This window comes from Colletotrichum spaethianum (genome assembly GCF_022836535.1).
Source record: "Colletotrichum spaethianum MAFF 239500 DNA, contig29, whole genome shotgun sequence".
NCBI classification, from domain to species: Eukaryota; Fungi; Ascomycota; class Sordariomycetes; order Glomerellales; family Glomerellaceae; genus Colletotrichum; species Colletotrichum spaethianum.
The window spans coordinates 549,439-573,263 of NW_026054799.1; the positions used below are offsets into that span (position 1 = coordinate 549,439).

Sequence of the window (23,825 nt, forward strand, 5' to 3'; positions counted from 1 at the left end):
GAGCATAATAAGATGGCGGTAATATGGTTTGTTGTAGTAATGGTAGTAGTAGTGGTGGTGGTAGCTGGTTTTGCGATTGCAGCTGCAGTCGCGTCGCTGAGGGTCGAATCCAAGGTTAGGACAGAGGTATCGTAAGCCAAAGATGCTAAATACATTTGACCGCGACAAAAGCGAATCGTTGGTAAAAGTAAGAGGGAGAGAGGGAGAGGCGCGAACAGGCCCAAGGCGAACTGCGATAGGCTTTGTGTTTTTTTTTGTTTTTTTAATGGGATGGACGGATGCTGCTCAGTCGTGTCGCGACAGCCGCAAAAAAGTGATGTAGGGATGGGAGTAATGACAGTGGATCGGGCGTGGTGCTGTTGAGCCTGCCATGTCCACCGCGTGCAGGTAGGTTGCAAAATGAGTGCAACTTGGCCGGCAACGAGGGCAAGGACGAATGTCGAACCAAGAAGGGTCGATGGGATGAGGTTTCGAGGTCAAAGACGGCGGACGGGGTCAACCCAGGTCAGATATTCTTAGCGCCAAGTATTCGCACAGCTCCCCCCCGACCTCCCGTTTTCTTACCTTGCACCACCTAAGCACAGTTTCTGTTTATTTCGCGTCCACACTTCTCGCTGAGCGGTGGAAAGACCAGCCCCTGTGGGTACGCTGTTGTTGGCTGGGCTGCACTTTAATCCTGGAGTCGCGACGGGAATCTGATTCGCCAACGAGCTGTACCCTGTGTCAAAATGGCCCACGGTGCTTACCCTGTAGACATAGAGCCCCGCCTCGAGCTGCCTTTACAACCACGCAGGACACTCGAGATCGCCCAAGGTACCTTTTCAGTTCAGCGTTCCCGCGCACTAGATCCCTTACACAGCGCTCTAAGCTCCTGACAACAACGAAGTACATTTCTCTCTCCGTCATTTGCGGCTATATGCATAAAGCCGCCAGCCACAACCGCCTTATGCCGTCGTCGCTTTTCTTCTTCTTTTTCTTGTGATTGTCGAAGCTCCGCCATCAACCTTTATTTTGGTACTCTTACGTGAAGTGGATAGACAATACCTCGGAGGCAGTCATCCAGCTAGCTTCGCAAATCACACACTCTCTCATCTTGCATCATATCATATCTCACCCCTCCTCTTCACAGCTTTTCAGCCCTCTAGAACGCATAATTCAGACAACTAAAGCCGGCCACCATGGTTCGCCCACGGCCTATCCAGAAATTCGCTGCAGCAGTTGGCCAGTGCTCAGCTGAGGTCGGGTTCTCTCTTCATGTTCATGAACATAGCTTTAGTGGCAAACGTACTCATCAAAACACAGGCCTCATTGTACGGCAAGTGCATTGTTGCTGATTACAATGCCGTTCACAAGGACAAGTGCTTGAAGGAATTTCTAAGGTTAAAGGACTGTTATCTTGTAAGCCTGCCACCATTTTGCATCTCCCTCTCCACCTGTTTCTTGAGTCAATTACATCACTAACATCGGCCCAACCACAGGTCGCCACCCGGAAAGCAAAGTGAGCAGAATAGGAACACAGTAGAGACCAAACGCAATTGTAAGATTGTATATTGATGTTTTCCTCTCGTTGGTTCTATGAAGTCTTTATCCGTCACAGCAAGTAGTCATCCAGTATGCCTCTGTTGTCAGTAAGCGCTTATCAAGTCCGAAATTCTCAGTTCTACAACTCAAGCAGCCGTAACAAGAACGTCGCATGCTGCACTTCCTGCTCCTCCTCCATAATCACCCCCTTCTGCTGCTCGCTCGGGATCTCACCCTCTACCTTTGTGACTTCGTGCTTGTCGACCGGTCTCCGCAGTGCCTTCTCGATGACCTTGGTTTGCGACACAAACACCTCCTCGAGACCAATGTTGTCTGGATCACTGATGACTTTGTACTCCATCTTGATGTCGTCCGTCGGCTGAAGTTGCGCCTTCTTTCTCAAGCGCTGTACACGGTTGATGATCTCTCGGGCGAGACCCTCGTGCGCCAGCTCAACATACAGCTCCGCGTCCAGAATAGTGAGCACATCGTTGTCAGAGTTAGTCTCTAGGTTCTTAGAAGACTCGTCCTCCTTCAAGCCGCGCCTCACTACAAGGTCGCCCTCCTCCAGCTTGATTCCATCGACAAGGATCTCCTTCTTCTCCGAGTACTCCTTGACAGCGTCACTGCTAAGAGTCGGGAGCGCCTTCTTGACGCGCGCCATGTCCTTCTTGAGTTTCTTGCCTAGCACTGGCCAATCTGCAGTCACGCTGTACTGGACATTGTACTTAGCCTCGTCGGACGTGAGGACCAGGTCTCTGACATTCATCTCTTCCCTGATGTAGGATGAAAGGGACTCGAGGTCCTCCAGGTACTGGGGGTCGCGGTGGATGACGACGAGCGTCTTGAGAGGCGTCTTGAGACCAACGGCCTTTCTCTCACGAGAGACTCTGACCAGGTCGATGACTCTCTGCATTCTACCGACTCTGCGCTCAACCACTTCATCGAACAGCTCTTTTCGCACCTCGGGGAAGGGCAGGAAGTGGACGCTTCTCGCGTCCTCCGCCTCGGCCTCCTTAGGGATGAAGGGGCGCAGCTTCTGGTAGATGGTATCGGTGATGAACGGAGTGAAAGGAGCAAGACCACGACACAGCGTGAAGAGAACCTCAAACAGGGTGTTGAGCGCATGCTGAGTATCCTCAACGCCGTTCTCGCCCTTGAGGCGTCTTCTGTTCAGCTTGATGTACCAGTTCGTAGTGTTTTCAATGAGGCCAAGCAGGCGCGGGACGACGGTGTAGAGGCGGTATGCTGGTGGGTAGTCGGCAAGTCAGTGAAACTCAATATGCAGGCGGCAACGGAGTTCAACATACCACTCATCTCCTCGTTGACGAACTGCAACAAGCTCTGGCAGCTGGCCAAGATCCAGCGGTCCATAACGTTCTCATTGTTGGCCAGAGCCTTGGGGTTCCAAGCATAGTCGATGCCCTCGACCTTCTTCAACAGGGACACCTGGCCCTCAAAGAATTTATAGCTATTCCAGAGGGGCAGCAGAACCTTTTGCACAACCTCCTTTACACCGGATTCCTTGAAGCGCAGCGGCTCGGCACGCACAACAGGGGAGTTGATGAGGTAGAGGCGCAGCGCATCGGAGCCATACTTGTCCATGACCAGGTCAGGCACCGGGTAGTTCTTAAGACGTTTTGACATCTTCTTTCCATCCTCCGCTAGAACTATGCCGTTGACCACGCAGTTTTTGAAAGGAATGCGACCGAAAAGATGCGTGCCTAGCACGAGAAGGGTGTAGAACCAACCTCTGGTCTGGTCCAAACCCTCGGCAATAAAGTCACCAGGGAAGGACTTCTCAAACTTGTCAGCATTCTCAAAAGGGTAGTGCTGACTTGCGTACGGCATGCTGCCGGACTCGAACCAGCAGTCAAAGACTTCCTCGATACGTCTCAGGGTGCCCTTGCCCATCTTACTGGGGATCGTAATGTGATCGATATTGTCACGGTGAAGATCAGTCAAGTCACCAGTGTAGCCACTCAGCTCCCGCAGCTCCTCAATGCTACCGACGCACACCCGCTCTTCCATATCCTCACTGACCCAGAGAGGGATCGGGGTACCCCAGTAACGGTTTCTCGAGACGTTCCAATCACGGGCGTTCTCGATCCAGCTAGCGAAGCGGCGCTCCTTGACGAAAGACGGCACCCAATGCGAGCCCTTAATGTTCTCCAGCATCTGAGGGACGATCTCAGGGATGCGAACGAACCATGACGGGACAGCGCGGTAGATGAGAGGGGTGTCGGATCGGTAACACATGGGGTAGGAGTGTTTGAGCGTAGAATCAACCACAACTTTTCCGGCGGCCTTCAGTTGCTTGATGATGTGCTTGTCAGCCTCCTTGACGTGCATGCCAACGAAGTCAGAAACACGACTCATGAAGTGGCCGCTGTCATCAATCGGGTCGGGAGGGGGTCTGTTCTCAGTGACGATGCCGGCGGCCAGGGCGACATTGTAATCATCTTCACCGAAAGCGGGCGCCTGATGAACAATACCAGTACCGCTATCATCAGTAACATAGGTGGCGTTCAAAACTTTGAATGCAACGTCCTTGTACTCCTCATAGAAGTAGTTGAAAGGGGGTTCGTACTTCCAGCCAAGCATGTCCTTGCCCTTGATCTTTTCGAGGATCTTAAACTTTGCCTTCTTGACGTCTTTGTAGAGAGTGCCAAGGAGCTTCTCGAGCAGAATGTATTTCTTCCCGGACTTCTCGTCGACGATCTTGATGTACTCGAAATCAGGGTGAGCGGCCAAGCCGAGATGAGACGGCAAGGTCCAAGGAGTGGTCGTCCAAGCCAGCAAGTTGGTCTCGGGATCGTCCAGCAAGGGGAAGGCGATGACGATGGCAGGGTCGCTGACATCCTGATAGTTCTGATTGGCCTCGAAGTTGCTCAATGCCGTCGTCAAAGCCGTCGAGTAAGGCATCACACGGTGTCCCTGGTAGACAGCGCCCTTGTCGAACAGCTGCTTGAAAACCCACCATTCAGACTCCATGAAGGTAGGGTCCATAGTCTTGAGGGGGGAGGTACGTTAGCACCAAGAGGTCGAGAGAAAGGCAACGGGGATGAGAACTCACCTTGTAGTCATTGTCAAAGTCGATCCAACGGCCGAGTCTTTCAACGGTGTGACGCCACTCCTCGCTGTAGCGCATGACGATGGACCTACATTCGGCATTGTAGTTCTTCAGACCCAGCTTCATGACGGCGGCCTTGCCAGAGATGCCCAGCTTCTTGTCAATCTCGTGTTCGATGGGCAGGCCGTGAGTATCCCAACCAAAACGTCGCTCGACGTGGAAGCCCTTCATGGACCAATATCTCGGGATGATGTCTTTGATGGTGGAGGCCAGTAGATGGCCGTAGTGAGGAAGACCGGTAGCGAAGGGAGGGCCGTCGTAAAAGGTGTAGAGGGGTTTGCCCTGGGTCAACTCGAGCTGCGAAGGGGTTGTCAGTATGACAACCAAAACAAAAGAGCCCAAACTGTGGCCCACATGGGACTAGCTCACCTGGCGCTCAAAAGCCTTGATCTCGCGCCATCTCTGGAGTACAGCCTCCTCCTCCTTGGGGAAGTCGATAGACATAGTTTTAAAGCAGGATAATGTTGGTATCGAGGCGATGGGAGTATATGGTGGGATTTGTGACTTGTGGTTCGGGCAAACCAAATATTCACACGCCGAAGACGGCGGCGGGGCGGAATTTGGTTGTCGGTATTTTGTCGAGATGAAGAGGGGGAAGAGGGGTGAAGGACGGTATGTTGCGCCGCTGCCTCCTGCCGATGTACGTGGTCGAGTTCTTGAAGGAAAAAAGAAAGCAAGGAAGCGGATCAGGAGGAGCGAGAAGACTCGGAAAGACAGAGTGACTCGAGACCAAAAGAGTGTTCTCAGGATCTCTCGGTGTGTGACTCTGGATGTAAAGTCTTTGGAGGGGTCGTTGGATCTTTTGGTGGGAGAGGTGAGTCAGTGGGGTAATTTTTCTCAATTGACTTAGGTATGTCGAGCGCGGGGCAATTGGCCGGGCAGTATGAGTAACTTGACCTTGGCTTACTAAGGCAACCAAGGTACTTGGTTGGAGAGTCTGCTGCGGGGTGAGAAGAGGTCCCTCCCAAATCCCCATGTCTGTACCATGCTTGAGTGCCGGCTGCTGCCACTGAGAGCGCGGTCCAGGCACCGGCACAGGCCCTGCAGCCGTGCTACTTTGCGGTGCTCCCCTTCCTGTCACCGCCTGGACCTCGTGGACTTTGTTAGCCCAGCTAAGACTACTAGACCAACCCAAAAATTGCCCAAACAAGCGGAGTACTTCCTGCCTCCAGAAGTTACCTATGCATTAGGAGGTGTCTTAAAGTCTCCAAGCAACCACCGTCATCGCGCGAGCAACGCCGCCAAATCCTCCCCGACCAGAACGTCGTCCACTCACTCCCAGGACAATTATCGTAAACACCACCCGATTCGACTTGGCCCAAACGCCACATCGGTCGTCTTTCCTCTGTCTGACAACCCCTGGGGCCTTTTCTCGACTGTGTACCCTTACTCCATCGTGCTCGAGCTAATACCAACCGAAACCGTACGCACGCTTCATCGACAAAGCCCCTGATACAGTACCCCTCTCTCGAACTGATCGCTGGGGGTTGACCGACTTCATCTCCAGTGTCAGGTATCATCCTCGACAATCCCGATCCGGGAGCTGCCCGTTACCTACTGCGCTCAACCTGCATCTACTCATAGCCCACCCGCTCGACCGATTCAACTCGACCAGTCTTGATCCTACCTTGCAGGACCTGCGAGACGACACCGTCCATACCGTCAAATTAGTAAAACCCAAAACTGCGAGTACTTGCCCATTCCTACCGCCATGTCATTTCTTTTTGGCAGGGCCAGAACGAGACCCGCCGTCGACCTGCCCAAGCAGGCCAGAGATCATGTGACGAAGCTCGAAGGACCAAATGGTACCGCCAAGGTTAGCTCCATACCCTCTGTCTTGTCCGAATCCATTCTCAGACTACTAACGTGCTTCCTGATGAACAGGCCGAAGAGCTCGCCAAAGTCCTAAACCAGATGAAGTTCATTCTGCAAGGCACACAGGGTACCTATGCTCCTCTTATTCTACGCCTTCTCGCCTTCCCAACCCGCGACTAACCTTGGTCCAGAGTCCGACAGCAGCCCCGAACAGATATACCAGCTCGTCACTGGCCTCATTGAAGAAGACCTCCTCTACCTGCTTGCTGTAAACCTCTGGCGCCTACCTTTCGAGTCTCGCAAAGATACACAAGTCATCTTCTCCTACGTTTTCCGCTTCCGCCCACCCACCGCCTCTCCAAAAAGCGATCCTCTGGCCTTGTCCTATGTTGTCAACAATCGCCCTCAAGTACTGCTCGAGCTGTGTCGAGGCTACGAACACAAGGAGAGCGCAACACCTGCCGGCACCGTCCTTCGCGAGGTTCTCAAGTCGGAGGCTGCCGCGGCTATAATTCTGTACGACGACGACGAGGAGTCTGGGTCCAGTAGCAAAGGTATCAACCTCATAGACAGGGACCGCCGGCAGAGCGGCAACGGTGTCTTTTGGAGGTTCTTCGACTGGGTCGACAAGAGCTCCTTCGAGGTGGCGGCAGATGCTTTCACCACATTTAGGGTATGTCTTCGTGCCCAGCCAAGGAGCCGACCGCACAGGCTTCTTTTTGTAATACTGTTTGTCTAACGTAACCTGCTCTATAGGAATTGCTCACGAAACACAAGGAGCTGGTTCCGAGATACCTGTCAGTCAACTTCGACTTATTCTTCGACAAGTATAACAACATCCTCGTACAGTCCAACAGTTATGTTACCAAGCGGCAGTCTATCAAACTCCTTGGTGAGATCCTGCTGGACCGATCGAACTACAGCGTTATGACCGCCTATGTTGATCGCGGGGAGCACCTCAAAATCTGCATGAACCTTCTGAGAGACGATCGCAAGATGGTGCAATACGAGGGCTTTCACGTCTTCAAGGTCTTCGTGGCTAACCCGCACAAGTCTATTGCCGTGCAGAAGATTTTGTTGATGAACCGGGAAAAGCTGCTCACGTTTTTGTCTCATTTTTTGGAGGACAGGACCGACGACGAGCAATTCATTGACGAAAGGGAATTCTTGATCAAGCAGATCAGAAACATGCCGCCAAATCCAGTGGCGCCTCAGAGGCACGGCATGCCGGGTGGTGGCTAGATATAAAGTAGAGCGGGCAGGAAGTGTGATTGTCGTCTCAATGGTGGGATGCGTAATGGGGCAGATGAGACTTGAGCTTTCTAACTCTGTGACACAGCTACAGAGCCGATCTGTGTGGCTGGATCGAGACTGAGGATGAGGTTGTGCGGCGATAGGACATGCATTGGCATCCGGCGTTTGGGGTGACGGGGAACCCACACGGCAAGGCATCAAACATAAGGTTCATCATGACTGTATTCATCTTCATCATTCGGCAAATGACAGCGAAGGCAGCAACGTGTTTCTTTTGCTAACACGTTTCGGAACACTCGTTCCTACTCAATGCTGTTTGGCAATCCATGCTTGTGCTGCCTCTTTGTAATCCTCACGCCACCTGCTCAGGGGCGGCCGTCCCTCGACGGCATCTCCTACACTCCAGAGCATTCTCTTGCGATCCAGTTCCTCCGTTACCTCGTTGTCCGGGCAGAGGATATAGAACAACCCTACGGCCATCTTTTGCTCCAGATACTCGGCGACCTGCTCGGCGGTCCACGCGCCCGCCGGCTTCTCTGCGCCAGACCTTGAACCGGAGAGTCCGGTGAATGTCCAACCAGGGACCAGGAGGTGCACCGAGGTGGCCGTGTTTCTCAGATCGAAGGACAAATGCTCAGCGAGACTCTTGACAGCCGCCTTGCTAGCGTTGTATGCTGGATTGCCCGGCGGATTTGTGATGCCCTGCTTGGAGCCGGTGATGACGATGGCCGACTTGGTCGACTGCCCGTTGCCTACGAGAGGTAGCAGGCTGCCGATGCCGTTGATGACGCCGTACAAATTGGTGTCAAGAATTCGGCGGAAGCTGTCCAGGTCTTGCCAGTTGGACTTACCTCCTACGCCAGCATTGAGAACAAAGAGATCGATACACCCTTTTCAGTCAATAGCAGTTAGCTTTTGTGAAGTGCGTACGTCAGTTGTCATGCTTGAGGGGCTGACAAACCTCCAAACAAACGTGTGGTCTCTGCCTTGAGCTTCTCCCAGCCGTCGGTTTGGCCCACGTCGAGCTCAAAGGTGGTTGCGGCCTCGCCCAGGTTAACCTTGGCGGCTTCCAGAAGCTCTGTGTCGCGATCGATGACTAGGACTTGCATGCCGTGGCCGACACAATTCTGGGCGATGGCTAGACCGACGCCCCCACCGCCACCTGTGATGACGGCCGTGTTGCCCGGAGCGAAGATGGAAGTCATGTTACTTATACGAAAGAGAAGAGAGAGAAAATTAAGAACAATTGCAATGTGGAAACAAACGGTTACAGCCTCTGAGATCAGGTTCACTCCATGAAATCAAGTCGTGATCCCCAATCTCAGGCTCTTATGTACTACTCCACGGGATGCCGTCACTGAGCCGGCCAGATTTGCGGGGAAAGGGCCGCAACGGACTTTAGCTTTATCACCGGATATCCCGCCCAAATGAAGACTTCGACAGCAACACCTTGACGGATCGGTACCATTGCCTTCGCGGAGAAAGGCATTTGTCGATTGCCGTCTCATGGACAATCCATTGCATCAAGAGGAAACAAGGTAATATTGCACATCGTCCAATGCCAGCCTCACCATTGACGCCCCTCATTCCTAGCCACAGTCTCCTTATCAAGGGACGTCCCTTTTAACCAAATCAGAATAATACAATAACGCGTGCTGAAGCTTGCCTTAACGACCTCGGCACTATTACCTCGAAGCCTGCGTCGGCTGCTTGGCCAGCATGACGCTAATGCTCTCGCGCGCATTTGAAGATGTCCACACGCTATCCTTACCGCCCCGTCTCCAGTCGTCTCCGGTGGCATCTTCACCGCCTCCTCTTGTGGCCTCGCCCATAATCACCTCAAGATCCCGCTTCTGCGAACTCATCCAGTTCCTCACAAAGTTGGTGGGATCTTGGCTCATTGACGTGAAGAACGAGTGCTTTGCTTTGGAGTTAGCGACTGCCGAAATTAACGTCGCTAGCTGCTCGTCCATGGCGACAACCTCCTTAAGGGCGCTCGCATACGCAGGGTTCGTTACAAAGGGCACCAGTCTGGCCCTCAGAGGGTCATCGACCGCTACCCGCACATCATAAATTGTAGGCTGGGGGTCTTTGTGGAATTCCTCGTCAACCCGAACGGTATACGGCAAACTGACGGGAGGCAGCGGTGAGAGGTGAGGCTGGATGTAGTCGTTCAGGTTGGGGATGATTCCAACATCACTACCGTTGACGATCTGCGATAGAGGTCAGGTTCAGTGAACGGTGGAATTCCAGTTTGGACAACCACTTACCTTTTTCAGGAGCTCATCGCAGCGGAAGTTGCGCTTCTCCTCGTCCTCCTGCAGACCCATCATCTTGATGTACTCCCAGACAGCCAGAACGGCCTCTTGGCGAGAAGCCTCCGTCATGTCTACAATGTCAGCCAGCTCGGGGCTGAGCAGGTATCGCTCGGGGTCTTCCTGGCGATGCAGGTTGATGGTGATATTCATGTTTTCGTCCCCGCTGCGTTTGAAGGTGAACTCGTCGAATTCTGCGCCGGCTGCAGCGTTCGGTGCAGCTGGCTTCTTCCATTCAACGGTTTGATCCGACGCAGCCCTCGAGCGAGTACGATCAAAATCGACATTCAGCGCTTTGAAGAAATGAGAGAAACGCTGTTTCTGGGCCGTAGGCGCGAAGCTTTGTCGCCTCGAGCTGGCGGGGCCGTCTTCTTCCATGCGATCCGCGTTCTGCGTAGATTCCTCGGGAGCATCTTCCTGTCCATCCTCGAGCAGACGGCCTTCAATTTTAACTCTATAGGAAGGCTCGGCGCTCGGCGTGAAGTCGAAACTATCGACACTTAGACCGCTTCCCTGCCATACCTGGTCCTCGACTGTGTTGCTGATCCAAACGCGAAGAGTCTTGTAGCGCTGAAATAAACATCAGTCGCAGTGTCGCGTGCAACAGACAAAGACGCCCAGTGAACTTATGCTTACCTTTGCATTGCGACCAACGGTTTCAACAATGTCCAGTCGCTTGCGCGTCATGGTTGCGTCCAGCCGGCGTTCAAAGTCGCGTAACTCCTTGTATCGCTGGGCGACCTCGGCATCCGTGATGCAGTCCTCGACACCATCGGGTAACGTCTTGTCGGTGGGCTTTCGGCTTCGGCGCTTGGCCAATTCGCTCGTAAGGGCCTGACCAGGAGGGTGATGCTGCGCCATGGCGGCCTGGTTCATGGCTGCTTGGGGATGGTGGCCTGGAGGCATAATGGGTCCTTTGGGCGGCATGGTCAGCTCAGGTTGCCGTCGCATTTGCTTCGTCTTCGCCTTGTCGTATTTGAACTTGCCAGGGAGTAACGCGCAGCAATCTGGGCAAGGGCAAAGGCAAAGGCTACAGTGAGGGAAAGGAAGTTCAAGCCTCTCAAGACTAAGGAAGGTAAAGAAGGAACGGGCATACCGATGCCGCCTCTCCGTTGATTTGGGGCATGTGGAGCCCGCTGGGGAACTTGCGGCGCGCCAGCATGGCCAGCATATTGGCGGTATTGGGGCTGCATTTCTGGCGGTTGCTGCCGATCGAGAAGTGTGCAGAGCAGAATTCACTGGATAACTTGTCACTGAAAAAGTTTGATTGAAGTCGTTATCGACTGTCAGAAGTCGCGTTGTTTCCCCAAACGCGCATATGCTAAAAAGTGAATGGCCAGGCGGCACAGGCGGCAAGCGCAGGGTGCAGACGCAAGGCAGCGTCTCAGCCAGGCGCAATTGGCCAACAGGGGCAGTCACTGTGACCCGTCTCGCGTTGGATCCACTCTTTTTGCCTGGGGTCCAGTCCCAGAGGCCTTAGCCACTGGCTTACTGCACGCTGTAGTGGCTTTGGTCATCAAGCCACACTTCCTACTTGAGAGATGTGATATGGCCTCACGTTTTTGGGGCCTGCTCACAATCTCAGCGCAATCATCTTCGTACGGCAAGGACCCTTCCGTAGGGCCATGTCAATTTCCCCGCCCAATTCGAGACCATCTTGTGCTAGAACTAAGCATACACATCATGATGGCTCGCAAGCCGCGAGGGCGGGTCCTTCTTAACGATCATGTTGACCTCTCAAACTCCCAATAATGAGACCCCTCCGCTGGTTCATGAATGCTTCCACCGAGCGGTGCAAACCACAGAAATCCTCTGCCAAAGATGTAAAGTCGTTGGAGAGTGCATACCCGACGATACGCCACGCTCCTGAATGCTTACTGTCAAACCGAATTCCGTCGCATTACAAACTTGTTGCATGTCTCGCAAGTCTCCTGTCTGCTTCCTGCTCGAAAGCTCCGAGGCCCTCTCCTTTTGGAGGACCGCGGTCTCGATAAGCATCTTACAGAATGAAGCAGTACGTTTCAAGATCAAAATTGTTGGCCGAGCCCGTTTTTAGACTGCCGCTTGCTGAAACGATTGCGCTTGGTGTTGGAGGTCGGATCCTCCAGGCTGGCCTGGCTTTTGCTGAGGTGGTTTCTACCGGACCGGTCACTGACGCTGAAGCCGTCGGGGTATGCCCCTCGTCCGCCAAGGGTGCTCGACGGGCTCGAGACTGCGGATGACATGTCGAAGCCGTTGTCGCCAGCGTAGGAGCCAGTAAGGTTTTGGGACAGGGCCAGCTCCTTGGCCCTTTCCAGAGACTCTATCCAGTCGTTGGCCGTTGAGCCGTTTTCTGAAGAGTTGGAACTGCCCTTGGGTTCCTCAAATGTGTAGTGGACGCCACCCTGTCGGATTTTAGATGAGCGGCGAGATTTTTTGTCCAGGATACTTACCGCATCGACACACCAAACCGTCTGCCCCTTCACGTCAAGCTGAGTTCTCCACGAGCAGTCGGGTGCAAGTAGTGATATTTCCTGCTTGGCACGTTTTTCCTCTCCGCCGGCGGGCGCCATTAGGATGCGACCGCTCGACGTCACCATGACTAGCCTCTGTCTCTTCTTCGTTGTGCTGCCACCAAAGAATCTCGACAGCTTTTTGTGCCCCTCGCCATGCTCGCCGCCCTTGCCGTGGCCACCGTTGGGCAGCGGACTCGAAACGACCATCAGGTCGCCGAGTTTGAGAATCCTCTCATTGTTCTTTGTCAAAACTGGCGACCATTCAATATCCAATTGAGTCGGAGGCGGTAGCTCCGTAATGATCCTAGCCGGTCGAGCGCTGCCATTCATAGCCGAGCTCTGTGGCTGAGGATTTCTAGGCGCAACGACAGGATTGGGGCTGTTGGCCACGCCGTTAAGTTGGATTACAGTCGGTTCCTGAGGAATTGGGTTGTAGGGCCGCAGCCGCGGTGCTTTGGTCCTCCACAGGCCTTTGCCAAATTGCTGCCCGTCGAAGAACTCATGGTTCTTAATGTGTTCAACCGTGAGACGACGCGCCGGATCCAAAACCAGGCATCGCTCAACCAGGTCCCGGGCCGCTGGCGGAAAGCCGGCGGGAAAGTCGTACTCCAGATTGACAATCTTTTGAAACGTGAGATATTCCGTAGCGGCCTTGAAGGGCGGGCGACCAGCTAGCAGCTGGTATACTATGCAGCCGAATGCCCAAAGGTCGCTCGCCTTGCAGGCGTTTTTGCTAGTCAAAAGCTCGGGGCTGACATACTCGGCAGTACCCACGAACGAAGCAGCTCGGCTGTCGTCTTCCGCATCGCCACGGCTACTTTCCGGCAGTCCCTTCGCGCCGTCGCCCGTGTTTTGTACCTCTCTCGGATCTCTGAGCAGCTTGGCCGTGCCAAAGTCGGTAATCTTGACATGCATGTGGTCATCCAAGAGGACGTTCTCTGGCTTGAGATCGCGATGAATTACCCCCCTGGAATGCATGTAGTCGATGGCGTCAAGAATCTGGGCGCCGTAGAACCGTGTGCACTCCAAATCGAAGGACCCTGTTTTCTTGAGCACCCCCAAAAGTTCGCCACCGTTGCAAAGATCGAGGACGTAATACAACGAGGCCTCGTCCTGGAACGTGTAGTACAGGCGTACGATGCCCGGGTGTTCAGTCAGACGGTTGAGGGTGTTCTTCTCAATATTGACGTACTTAATTTTCTTCTCCTTGATTATGTGCTTCTTCTCGAGGACTTTGATGGCGTACTCCTTGAGAGTCTGTCGGTCAGTGGCTAAATAGACCGTACTGTACGAGCCTTCCCCAAGCACGCGGCCGAAGCTGAAGTCTCTAACTCCCTTCTTGACGTGCCGAATGACCGTCTTGCCGTTCGCATCTGTTTCTCTCCGCACGCCGACAGCGGCACCACGATCCTTCCACTCTTCACTGCTGCTCGGCAGCGGCATCTCAGGGCCATATGGATCTCGCGGACCTGGGGGTGCTGCGGATGCTGAGACATAGCCACCACCCATGCCTTTGGAACTCCTCCGTGGGGGTAGGGGACCGGAGGCAGATGGCAGCTGGGACTGGCGAGCAGGATTGGCAGAGCGTCCCCTGTGGCTGGGCTCCCTCGTTGGTGTTGAGCCGTCCGGGTAACCTGGAGCATTGTTCGAATCTTGCCTCGCGAGCATCCCATAGACCGAATTCCGTGACCGGTCGGCCTGAGGGTGCGCTTGGTGGGGTGCCCGGCCATCATCAAGGACCACGGGGGGCTGGTTGTAGAGTCCAGAGATGGGTCGTGGCGTCGGGGACACTGAGGAGCGACTACCAGCGGCTTTGTCAAGGTCCGAATATGGTGATACGGGCTGGCGATAGACGTCGGCTCGCATCGCGGCGCTGGGACTCGTTCGGTGGGATTCGATGTGGCTGGACGAGCCATCGTAGGCGGAAGATGGCCCCTCGGGCGATTGGGTGTGGGATACGGGTGACAGGAGAGTGTCTGACGTCGGAGTTGATCCGTAAGGCGTCGTAGCCCGTTGTGTGGTCGGGTCTTCGAGGGGTGCTAAACGGGCGTCGGATTGATGATCGGTCTGGCGGTCGGTCGGCGGCGAGAGGATGTCGGCATTTTGGGCATTGCTTGGAGAAGCATCGGCGTCATCTGGATTGGCTATTCGTAATCCTCCGAGGGCCCTCGACAGACTGAGGTCCCCATTCATGATTCGTGTTCCAGAGCGGACAGTGGGAAGGGAGGAGGGTAGGCGGGACAGCAGCGACAAAATGAAGATGGGCGAGGATGATTGATATATGAATAGTAGTGAAAGGGCAAAGAAGAATAACGAGTGTGGCCCGGGATGCCTCGTGGGATGAGCAGAGTGAGGTGAGGGACAACGCGGCGCAGCACAATAAAAAACGGATAGGAGAGAAGTGAGGTCGTCAACCGGACCAGTAGGTCAGGCAAGGTCAGGTAAAGTTAGGTTAGGATTGGAGTAGTCAACCACCACCGAACGTCTGATTCGGTCTCATTTGGGTCTGGTTCTGCAGTGCAGTGCTGCTGCTGTGGTACGTGTGCAGTAAGAGTGGTGCACAATCCACCAAAGTGCAATTGGTTGATAGCTGTGGCCAGGTACCCAGTGCAGACCACAATGAAGGGTATTGGAGGTAGCAGTCGCGGTGGCAGCGGTGCGGTCGGTAAAGCAGGCTCCGTCAATGGCAACAGCGATGGCCGCAGGTAGTGGTAGCGGTTTGGCAGTGGTTCAGCGGCAAGGTGGTAGTGGCCGCAGAGTATGAGTGTGATTGGACGATGGAGCTGGGGTCAAGGAGAGTTCATTGTACCCAGTTGCTGTCCCACTTCTCCTCTCACCAGAATCACAATTCAGTGCACCATTTGAATTACCCCAAGAACCAAGCGGTGGGATGAGTGTTCTGAAAGAGGCGTACTGGAAGCAACCAGGTCCTTTGGGGGTTTGTATTCTTCGAGTTGGGCAATTACAATTTGACGCCTTGGCTGGTGAGCCCTGTGTACATGCTGCTTGTTGGATCAATGTCAAAGAACAGGAACTGCTGCACCTTGAATATGGACCGGAAGGAAGGGGCCTGGCTTGAGTCTTCGTTTTTGGACGCCCGGCTCCTGGAGTGGCACCATAAGTGGATAGTGGAGATTGGGACCTTACCTATTTGGGAAAAGGGCACTGCATGTTGAGAAGTTGAGAACTCGAGGCTGGCCTAGGACAGACTCATCAGCAACATCTTCCCTCTTTCTTCCTTGCTCCTTGGTCCAAAAACACCATGTGTCAAGCTGTGGATAGGCGTCTTAGCAAGCACTTATTGTATAACGATGTACCACCAGTCACTCTCTCAACCCCCAAATCAGGTAGCGGATGACCCAATATAGCAACTCAAGTGCCGACACATCGCCCCAGTCTCTGAGATACGTTACAGCCAGTAAAATGTCTTCTCAAGAGAGCCACCCAAACAGCGGAGATGTACTTTGAATGGATAGACGTTCATTTTACGAAGGGTTGGATGGATGGAAGGCTTTGAGTTGGTGGCCAGAATCAGATATGCATGGCATCCAGGAGAAACGCGCTGTTCGGTGATTTCCTGATCCGTAGGCTTGCGTTTCTCGTTTCCAAGGTCCGAACATCCACTTTACTTGCCGTATCTATTTATATTCGGTCATTACGAGCCTGCTCAATTCTAACTGCAACTGAACGTTGCTTTCCTGATTCTCTGCCCACCATGTAAAGACATGGAGAGTTCTTGCTGCCTCCGATCATACTCACAGACCGCGCATTCACCCCGAGGTACTCTTAAACGCCTCGGAGATATGCTACATACATATCACACAAGGTACGGTCCACTGTTGTCAACGATAGAGCCCACGAAGTACCTAAACCCCGAATCCCTGGCCTTCGGTTGAACAATAAAGGTCGACATGCTACGACTGGACGCAACATTTATCCGCCTGACCCTCTCGGAAGTCAAAGCATACGGGCGACAATATGTATCCCAAGACCATCGTAGACAAGCTAACAGCGATCCATTGAGTATGACAGCATCGTCCAGAACGCGACGGCAGCCGCTATCCGAAGCGAGAGACTCCCAATTTACGCATCCTTCTAAACAACTACTCGCTCTGCGGCACAATCCCTCATCTACTGCAGAAGGATTCGGGATATATACCGGCAACAACGATAACGAGGACGAAGAGACCGAAACAATAACCAGCATCAACGCCAATGAGACAACGACACTGGCCATCGAGCAAGACACCAACATTGCAGGGAGTACAGCCACCCCAAGGCTGCCGCTCCCTCCTCCATTCGCCGCAACACCAAGAGTGTCTTCACCATTCGGCCAGCCTGGCACTGTATGTTGGGGCCTCAATATGTGGTTGACTGTGCAGTCGGCTAATCGGCGTCGCCTAGCGCTCGACCCGATCATCAAGAGCCGTTGCACCGAGCGAGGCGAGCCGCGTCGCTCATCCACTGCTTCAAACTCCATCGAGACGATCGCTAGCCGCCACTTCGCCAAATGACCATGGCGCGTACCACACAGTGGCAGTGAGAGCATCGCCACGACGACTGATCATCTACGACGACGCGGTCACGGCGACAACCCAACCTCAGACGCCGAGGAATGTCCCCGAAGCCCGACACCAAAGCCGGCTGCATGGGTCCTACACGGCACCAAGCACCAGGCCGCTTGCCTCGGAGACGTCGACTCCCAGTTCAAGGTCGCAGCGTCGACGAGCGGGGGTGACGAGCCCTGCCGGAATGGACACCCCGGGATTTGTTGGGCTCTATGGCGGCATGGAGAACTCGGACGAAGTGGTTCTATACGATGAGGAAATGCGGCGTTGGTTTGCAACTCGCAGGGACACGCGAGGCAGACAAGATAGATACACATGACTCGGGATGATGACAAAATGCGAAAAGCTGGCAGTAGGAGTTTGGCGAATGGTTGATCAAGAGCGGCATCGGTTGACAAATTTGCATGAGTCCACCCATTTGGGAGACTGGTTAATGGCTCGATACCAAGCCAATGTATTAATAGACAAATGCTGAAGCCGAGTTTATGGCGGTGATATACTACCGTTATGCTGCTCCGAAGGACAAAGTAATAGAGCGCCTTTGCACCACCGCCCACCAGCTTCACCCGAGCGACGACACAAGGCTATAGGGAGATGAATCTGTTTTATTTCCGGAAATCCAGCTTCGCCGTGATCCGACCATTATTTTGCTTCCTAGCATGGGTATTGGCTACGTAGGCAAGCAGCCACCATTTCGAGTCAGTCTGTAGGATGCGTCAAAAGTTTGCGAAACTGGCGGGACCGGCGACTATTGCTGAGAACCTGCATAGTTGATGGGGAACCTTGCGTGTTCTTGCCGCTAACGATTCACGTCTTCCAGGTATAGACGGATGGGGAATAGACTCGCTCTGGACAGACGGCATTTCGATTTATCCGGGCGCGGCCTGGAAAAGCCATGAGGATAGATATTCCAGTGGCTTGAGGTACGTATCTCCATGTCCGTTGCCCAGTCGAGCACAAAGATGCCTCACGCTGGTGGGCCTTCAAGCCTCGATATCCAGGTGCCGAAACAGAAGAGCATTATACCTCAGCCATGAGGGGCCTTCTAGGTTAGCTCGGATGATGGCCTTGCAAGTTCCGCCCGCCTTACGTACCTCCCGAGTCGATCACCTGCAGCACGTAGATGGGTCGTTGATGTCGTGTGTATGTATGGACTAGTAGATGGGCCAGTGATGTGATGTGGTCAGCAAGCCCGTTTGCCCAATCTGGGTTGATGGGCAGTTGAAAGACGGGGGTGAGGTGGAAGAGGGTCCCTATGAGGTGTGTGATGGTATCCGTCACACAGAAGCACATTGGGCAAGAGAGTAGCTTTGCTGCCACGGCAGGGCGGAGGGCTTCGTCTTCTCCGACAGAAATGCTCAAGGTGCTTGTGAAAGCTGAAAATGCAGGATTGTTGGACAGGATACAGCGCAGAAGCTGCTCCCGCTTGATTTCATTCCCCAATCGCCAGGCCTCCAGGCCACCAACCAGCGAATGAGTATTCGGAACCTCCAAGACTGCACCCATGGGTCTAAGGCGCGACACCGACGGGCTGCAGCTGTAGCAACTGCGGCGACCAGCTTGCCCAGCACCCCAGCCCAGCCCCGATTTGGCAAGGACGAGAAATGACATGGAAGGGTCCTGGACCCGAGCGCGCGAAAGAGGGATACAGAGATGCGCGGGTGTGGTTTCGCGCTGACGATACATGCGACGCTGACAGACGCTAACTTTGCATCCAGGACTGTACTCATGAACGGATCCTACAGTACCATGAGCTGTCCCACACTTCCGCCCTAAATTACAAGTCTCTCCTCCAATGGCCCCTTGTACCTTCTGATAGGTAGGGATATTCCCGATCACCCTGGCGCCCGTTCGCGACGGACACGCAGTGAGGTACGTACCTCTTCGCCTTGGACTGGCTAACGCTCACACTTTGCTTCCCACAAGAGGCTCTCTCTCCGCAGCGACACACTCGCGCAACTAGCAAACTTGGGGGTGGGAAGGCTCGAAAGGCGGCGTTCCCTTGTCTTCCGCTCCACGTCCAACCTTTTTCGTCGACCCTGTCCCGTCCCGTACCTTCTCTTCGCATGTACTGTCCTCGCGTTTTCCTTCCGTCTGCCAATTGGTCTGTAGAAATACAAAAGGATAGCTCCTTCTGCTCCCGCCCACACCCCAACGACCTTGCCTCTTCTCCTCCTTCCTTCCTAACCAGTTAACCCTCCTGCTTCAACCTCCACCTCTGCCTCGTCTCTTCTCTTGACGATCTCCTCCCTTCTACTCAAGATCCTTTCCTCAACTTCAGTTGATGAACTCGATACCAGCTCAGCCACCCGTTTATTGAGCTGTGCTTCAACGTCCATCGACCACCCCCATACATTGCCTCCTACGTACCACTCTAGGTCTGCCACTACCTTATTGCCGTCCAGTCCATTGTTCATCGTTTATCTACTCTCCATCTGGATTTCCAACACGTCCTTAGATACCAGGACACCAACCACATATTCTGCTCGGCGACAATTCGACAATCCAACCTACACCTTGCCGCCTGTCACCAGTCCTTGGACGGCCAGCATACCACTAACACATCTTAACTTGTAGAGGAGCTATCTGAAGCTGTAATTTGAACTTACCTTACACAGGTCTAACACTGCAGCCATGTCATCCTTCGGCCGATCCTTCACTTCTGCCTCACCCGTGATGGCTCTCCCACCTCAGCCCGCCCACCAAGCGAGCTTTGGCATGGAGTCGTACGCACCCCAAGCCGCGCCTTTTGGTCAATCCCAATCCTTCCAACGCTGCGCCGTGCCGTCCGCCATGCATGCTGGAAGCCCCCGAGTTGCCGGTCGCAAACGTTCGCGCGACGAGGCCGCTCCCAACCTTACAACCGACGAGCCTGAGCCACACTCCAGCCCCAAAGAACCCGAGGAAGAGTGGGAGTACGGCCCCGGCATGGTTCTCATCAAGAAAGGTGGCTATGTTGCGGATGCTAGCAGCCAGTCGGGCACCTGGGTTGAGGAAAAAGCCGCCCAGGACAACGCCCGCAAAGTCAAGGAAGCAATCACTCGTCTCCATGAGCAGCAACAACGCCCATCCCTCCGCAGTAACAAGTCTCAACGCTTGACCCAAAACGACCTCCACAGTCTTCAAGCCGTCACACAGCCGGCAATTATTTCCGCCTCCGAGACCCTCCCTCTCGAGAACTTGGCGCAACCCGTCGTCGACCAATTCACACTACACCTTGGCATTGGCTGGAGACGCATCAGCGAAGACCAACATATTCAAGCTGCGGCACGTGGCTGGGCCCGGTACATTGAGAATCACTATCCAGTGTGTTCGGTCGTCATTCGACTCGAAAGCAAGGGCCTTCAATCATATCTCGTTGAGGCCGCGGAGGGCTTCTTCCTCTTTGCCGAAGATCTTCGTCAAGGCCGGTTCGTCAGCAAGGATGTGGAAGGCGCCTTGAGGAATCTTAAGTGTTCGCCTCCCGTTTTTGACGGCCAGGAGACTCTATTCGCAACGGAGTCGCCAGCAGCAACCGAGTTGAGCAATACAGTATTCGCAACGGAGGCCGACAGTCACATGGAGATGTAGAACGCAAAACGCCAGACACAGCGGCGCAATCAGTTTCATTTAACTTTTTCCTTGGGAATTACATTACAAAACGGCAGGGTTTGGGGGGGCGCATCTGTCTTTTTATCGAGGAGCTCGCTTGGTGGGACTGGGTTCGGTAGGATGAGCACGCGCGTGTGCCGTTGTGTGTGCATCAGCACGACAGACACAAGACAATGAAGGTCGGTCGGCGTACAAGAGTTTTTTTATCCTACTTGGGCGCAACATAACAGGAATTGGCCTCTATTGACCAGTTTGGTTTGTTTCGGGTTGTTTGCTGACCTCTACGAATTCGGGGTCCATCTGCGCTGCTCAAAGTAGCACCTACCTGCTTTTCCAACAGTATCAATGCATTCTTCTTATTGAAGTGTCTCTTGACCCGACAACGTGATAACATTGTGTAGAAGTGATGGTTCGTGTGTATATGGCTGGACTAGGGGAGGCTGATGGAGAGGAATGCGATTTGCTACGTCGCCGGGGGAGCCCAAGAGCGTTACAAGACAAAAGCTAGATGGGAACCGACGCAAACTTGAGTCACGACGTGAGGGCACTTGGACACAACGAGACGCGGCGGACAGGCCTGTTTTAGTTGGTCACGGTGATGGGCTGGTGCTGGTGTTAGTGCTGGTGCGGTGTGACACGCAAGACAGGCGAGACAGATGAGACTGACAAGCCAAAGCCAGTGCGGAATGGGCAGCAACTGTGTGAGAGTGGGCGTGAAAGTCGTTGAGCATTGAACATCCACACTATGTTTGAAAGCGAGACCCTGGAGATGGTCACACTCACGCCGGCGGAAGAACGGCAATGTCTAGGTGTGCCAGGCAGGCTTTGCTGGTTGCCTCGGCCACCTTTGGCGAGTGGCTGGGTGGTTGGACGATGCATCTGGCGGCCGTCGCGGCGCCGGCTTGACTCTAGTGGCACACGGAGGTCTGCCAAATGCGGATCGGTCATTGGTTGGGGGGTGAGGGGCCAACACAGTTTGGAGTGTCAGTGTGAGATGCCGGCACTGGGCGAGTGGTGAATACAGCCAATGGGATAGGAGGTTAATGACCCGCTGTGGGTTTCGCACGTCCGGGGTCCGAAGCCTATGGGCTATTGGGAGACACGAGCTGAGGGTAATGGTGCGATACTTCTATCAGCGCGTAAACGGCTCACAATTATAGGTGCATCGATAACAATTTCTGTCCAACCAGTAAACGACGAGAGAGCTACTCGACACCCCGCCACGACCGCAATAGAATCTCTCGCCTGTCCGCAATTCGGATCAAGCGACATTCCGCCGGCCGAAAGGATGTCTAGCTGGACAGGACGCATTCCCTTCCCGCTGATTCCCACGTGATGAGGAAGCGGTAAGCGCCCGTTTGGAGACAAATGCCGTCACCAATACTGGGGTCAATGCCGCCTCGTTGAGGGGCAGAACCACGAGGATTGAGGCATGGAGACTTGGCCGGCTAAACTGAATCGACGTCAGATATCTCTTGTAGTCACTGGCTGGTTGAGGATGGATTACCTCCTACTCGATACATCAGCACGTTGAAGTCGGAGTCCTGAAACTGCAGATGCGTCAACTCAACCCGAAAGTCAACGTCTTCCACAACGACACGCTAATTATTGTCCAACGCAAGATGACATTTGGTTCTCACAAGACCTTGGTCAAGCCTCACAGATGTCAGGTTCAGGCTCATCTACACGTACATACTGGCACATAATCAATCAAAGGCAGCTCTACAGGGTGGTTAACGGGCGCCCGCCCATTGGTCTAACATTTGCACGGCGACCACATTTTTGATGGCAAAAAGTAGCGGTTCATTGGCTCTCGCTATGGCACCGGGGGGTTCAGTTCTCTCGGGCCTCTCCTCCTCGCGTCCAGTCACGTACTGCCTTTCCGCTGGCTTGGCCCGCTGTCCTCGTGGTGCCTTGTTTCTGTCGCAAGCTAGGTGGTGCATGTCAGTCAGTCGCTGATGTACATGGACCCAAAGATGCCAAGATGAGGTGCATGCGTGGGTAGTGCCGAGTCTGCCTTGCCATCATGTACCGATGATTGCCCCCTGCGTCTCTCGCCTTTTTTTTTTTTTTTTGAAGAAATGGTTGGACGGAGATGGAGAGGCGATTGGGCTGCATCAAAACACACAAGTCATTTGTGGTGCTTTTGCTGAGGGGGAAGGCAACATCGCCGCCAATCCCATAGCCTATGGAGTCAAGTGAGGTTGCTGACATGCGACTCATTGAGGGCATTGCGCGGCATTCTGTCCACTGATTCCCCTCCTCCCTACCATTTGCGGTTCACAACTCTACAGCGTTTCTGAAGCACTGGACCAGCCTTCAGTGCTGGTGAGTGAAAGATGCGAATGAGAGTGTACCCCCATGTCCCTGCCCGACCCTCGTCGTATTACCCTGTTGTCGCGTCCACATCTGTCTCTGCAACTGTTGCGCGCTGTATAGTTCTAAGCTAGCTTTTCTTCCTTTTCCAATGTTTGTTTGGGTCCAGCTTGCTGCTGTAGACGTCCAAGCTCCTCCATGGCCTTTCCTTGACCTCCTTTCGTAGCTCGCATCGCGGGGTGCTCGTGACTTGTTCGTCGCGTCTTCGCTTCCTCAACCCTGGCCGCCCAGGTAGGTGCAAGTCGTGCCTGTGTCATGTTCCTGCCTTTGCATCTTAGTCTCGCACACCCTGGGTTCCTCACCTCACCTTGATTACCTCACCTCCAATTTCATTCGATCAACAAATCACTTAACCTTCCTCTCATCTTCTTTTTCCTCTTCTCTGCCTCACTTTCATCCAAATCGCCCTATCCTATCTCAGTCCTCCCACAGCTCGCCCACATCGTCTCACTTTAGCTCCCACATTCGCGTATACTATCTGGGCACTTGCGCACGCACATACTCTCCCCCCGCGCATCGCGACACCATTAAATACTCGGCTGCCTTATCCCTCTATATTCGTCACACTGTCCTAATAACGCCGGTCCTCTACTACCGAGGGACTTATCTCGCTTCCGCTGCCTTGGTTCGGCACCTTCCACCTGGTCGCACGCTTCGTTTTCGTGTCCGCCATCGCAGAGTTCGGTCCTTCGGCGCTCCAAACTAGGCCGGCTGCCCAACGCACAGAGTGACCTTGTTGGTTGATTCGGAGAATTCG

General features: G+C 54.0%; 6 protein-coding genes across 6 annotated transcripts; 2 read left to right on the forward strand and 4 right to left on the reverse strand.

Moving 5' to 3' along the window:
- Positions 1-1,660: 1,660 nt before the first annotated feature.
- On the reverse strand, positions 1,661-5,098 carry ColSpa_09640 (isoleucine--tRNA ligase, cytoplasmic; the record flags this gene model as incomplete). Its single annotated transcript, XM_049275852.1, has 4 exons — positions 1,661-2,769; positions 2,832-4,533; positions 4,598-4,951; positions 5,024-5,098. 4 exons carry the CDS (start codon positions 5,096-5,098, stop codon positions 1,661-1,663), a joined length of 3,240 nt encoding a protein of 1,079 aa, XP_049131809.1.
- A 1,267-nt stretch (positions 5,099-6,365) lies between these two features.
- On the forward strand, positions 6,366-7,711 carry ColSpa_09641 (conidiophore development protein hymA; the record flags this gene model as incomplete). Its single annotated transcript, XM_049275853.1, has 4 exons — positions 6,366-6,470; positions 6,512-6,596; positions 6,661-7,142; positions 7,226-7,711. 4 exons carry the CDS (start codon positions 6,366-6,368, stop codon positions 7,709-7,711), a joined length of 1,158 nt encoding a protein of 385 aa, XP_049131810.1.
- A 318-nt stretch (positions 7,712-8,029) lies between these two features.
- On the reverse strand, positions 8,030-8,928 carry ColSpa_09642 (putative oxidoreductase; the record flags this gene model as incomplete). The annotated part of the gene is made up of 2 exons (XM_049275854.1): positions 8,030-8,613; positions 8,697-8,928. 2 exons carry the CDS (start codon positions 8,926-8,928, stop codon positions 8,030-8,032), a joined length of 816 nt encoding a protein of 271 aa, XP_049131811.1.
- A 480-nt stretch (positions 8,929-9,408) lies between these two features.
- Positions 9,409-11,209, reverse strand: ColSpa_09643 (SWI/SNF and RSC complexes subunit ssr4; the record flags this gene model as incomplete). The annotated part of the gene is made up of 4 exons (XM_049275855.1): positions 9,409-9,936; positions 9,994-10,608; positions 10,675-11,019; positions 11,135-11,209. The coding sequence occupies 4 exons, from the start codon at positions 11,207-11,209 to the stop codon at positions 9,409-9,411; spliced, it is 1,563 nt and encodes a 520-aa protein (XP_049131812.1).
- An 856-nt stretch (positions 11,210-12,065) lies between these two features.
- ColSpa_09644 (putative 3-phosphoinositide-dependent protein kinase 2) lies at positions 12,066-14,726 on the reverse strand (the record flags this gene model as incomplete). Its single annotated transcript, XM_049275856.1, has 2 exons — positions 12,066-13,330; positions 13,607-14,726. The coding sequence occupies 2 exons, from the start codon at positions 14,724-14,726 to the stop codon at positions 12,066-12,068; spliced, it is 2,385 nt and encodes a 794-aa protein (XP_049131813.1).
- Positions 14,727-19,777: 5,051 nt separating this feature from the next.
- ColSpa_09645 (uncharacterized protein) lies at positions 19,778-20,671 on the forward strand (the record flags this gene model as incomplete). The annotated part of the gene is made up of 1 exon (XM_049275857.1): positions 19,778-20,671. One exon carries the CDS (start codon positions 19,778-19,780, stop codon positions 20,669-20,671), a length of 894 nt encoding a protein of 297 aa, XP_049131814.1.
- Between the last annotated feature and the right edge of the window lie 3,154 nt (positions 20,672-23,825).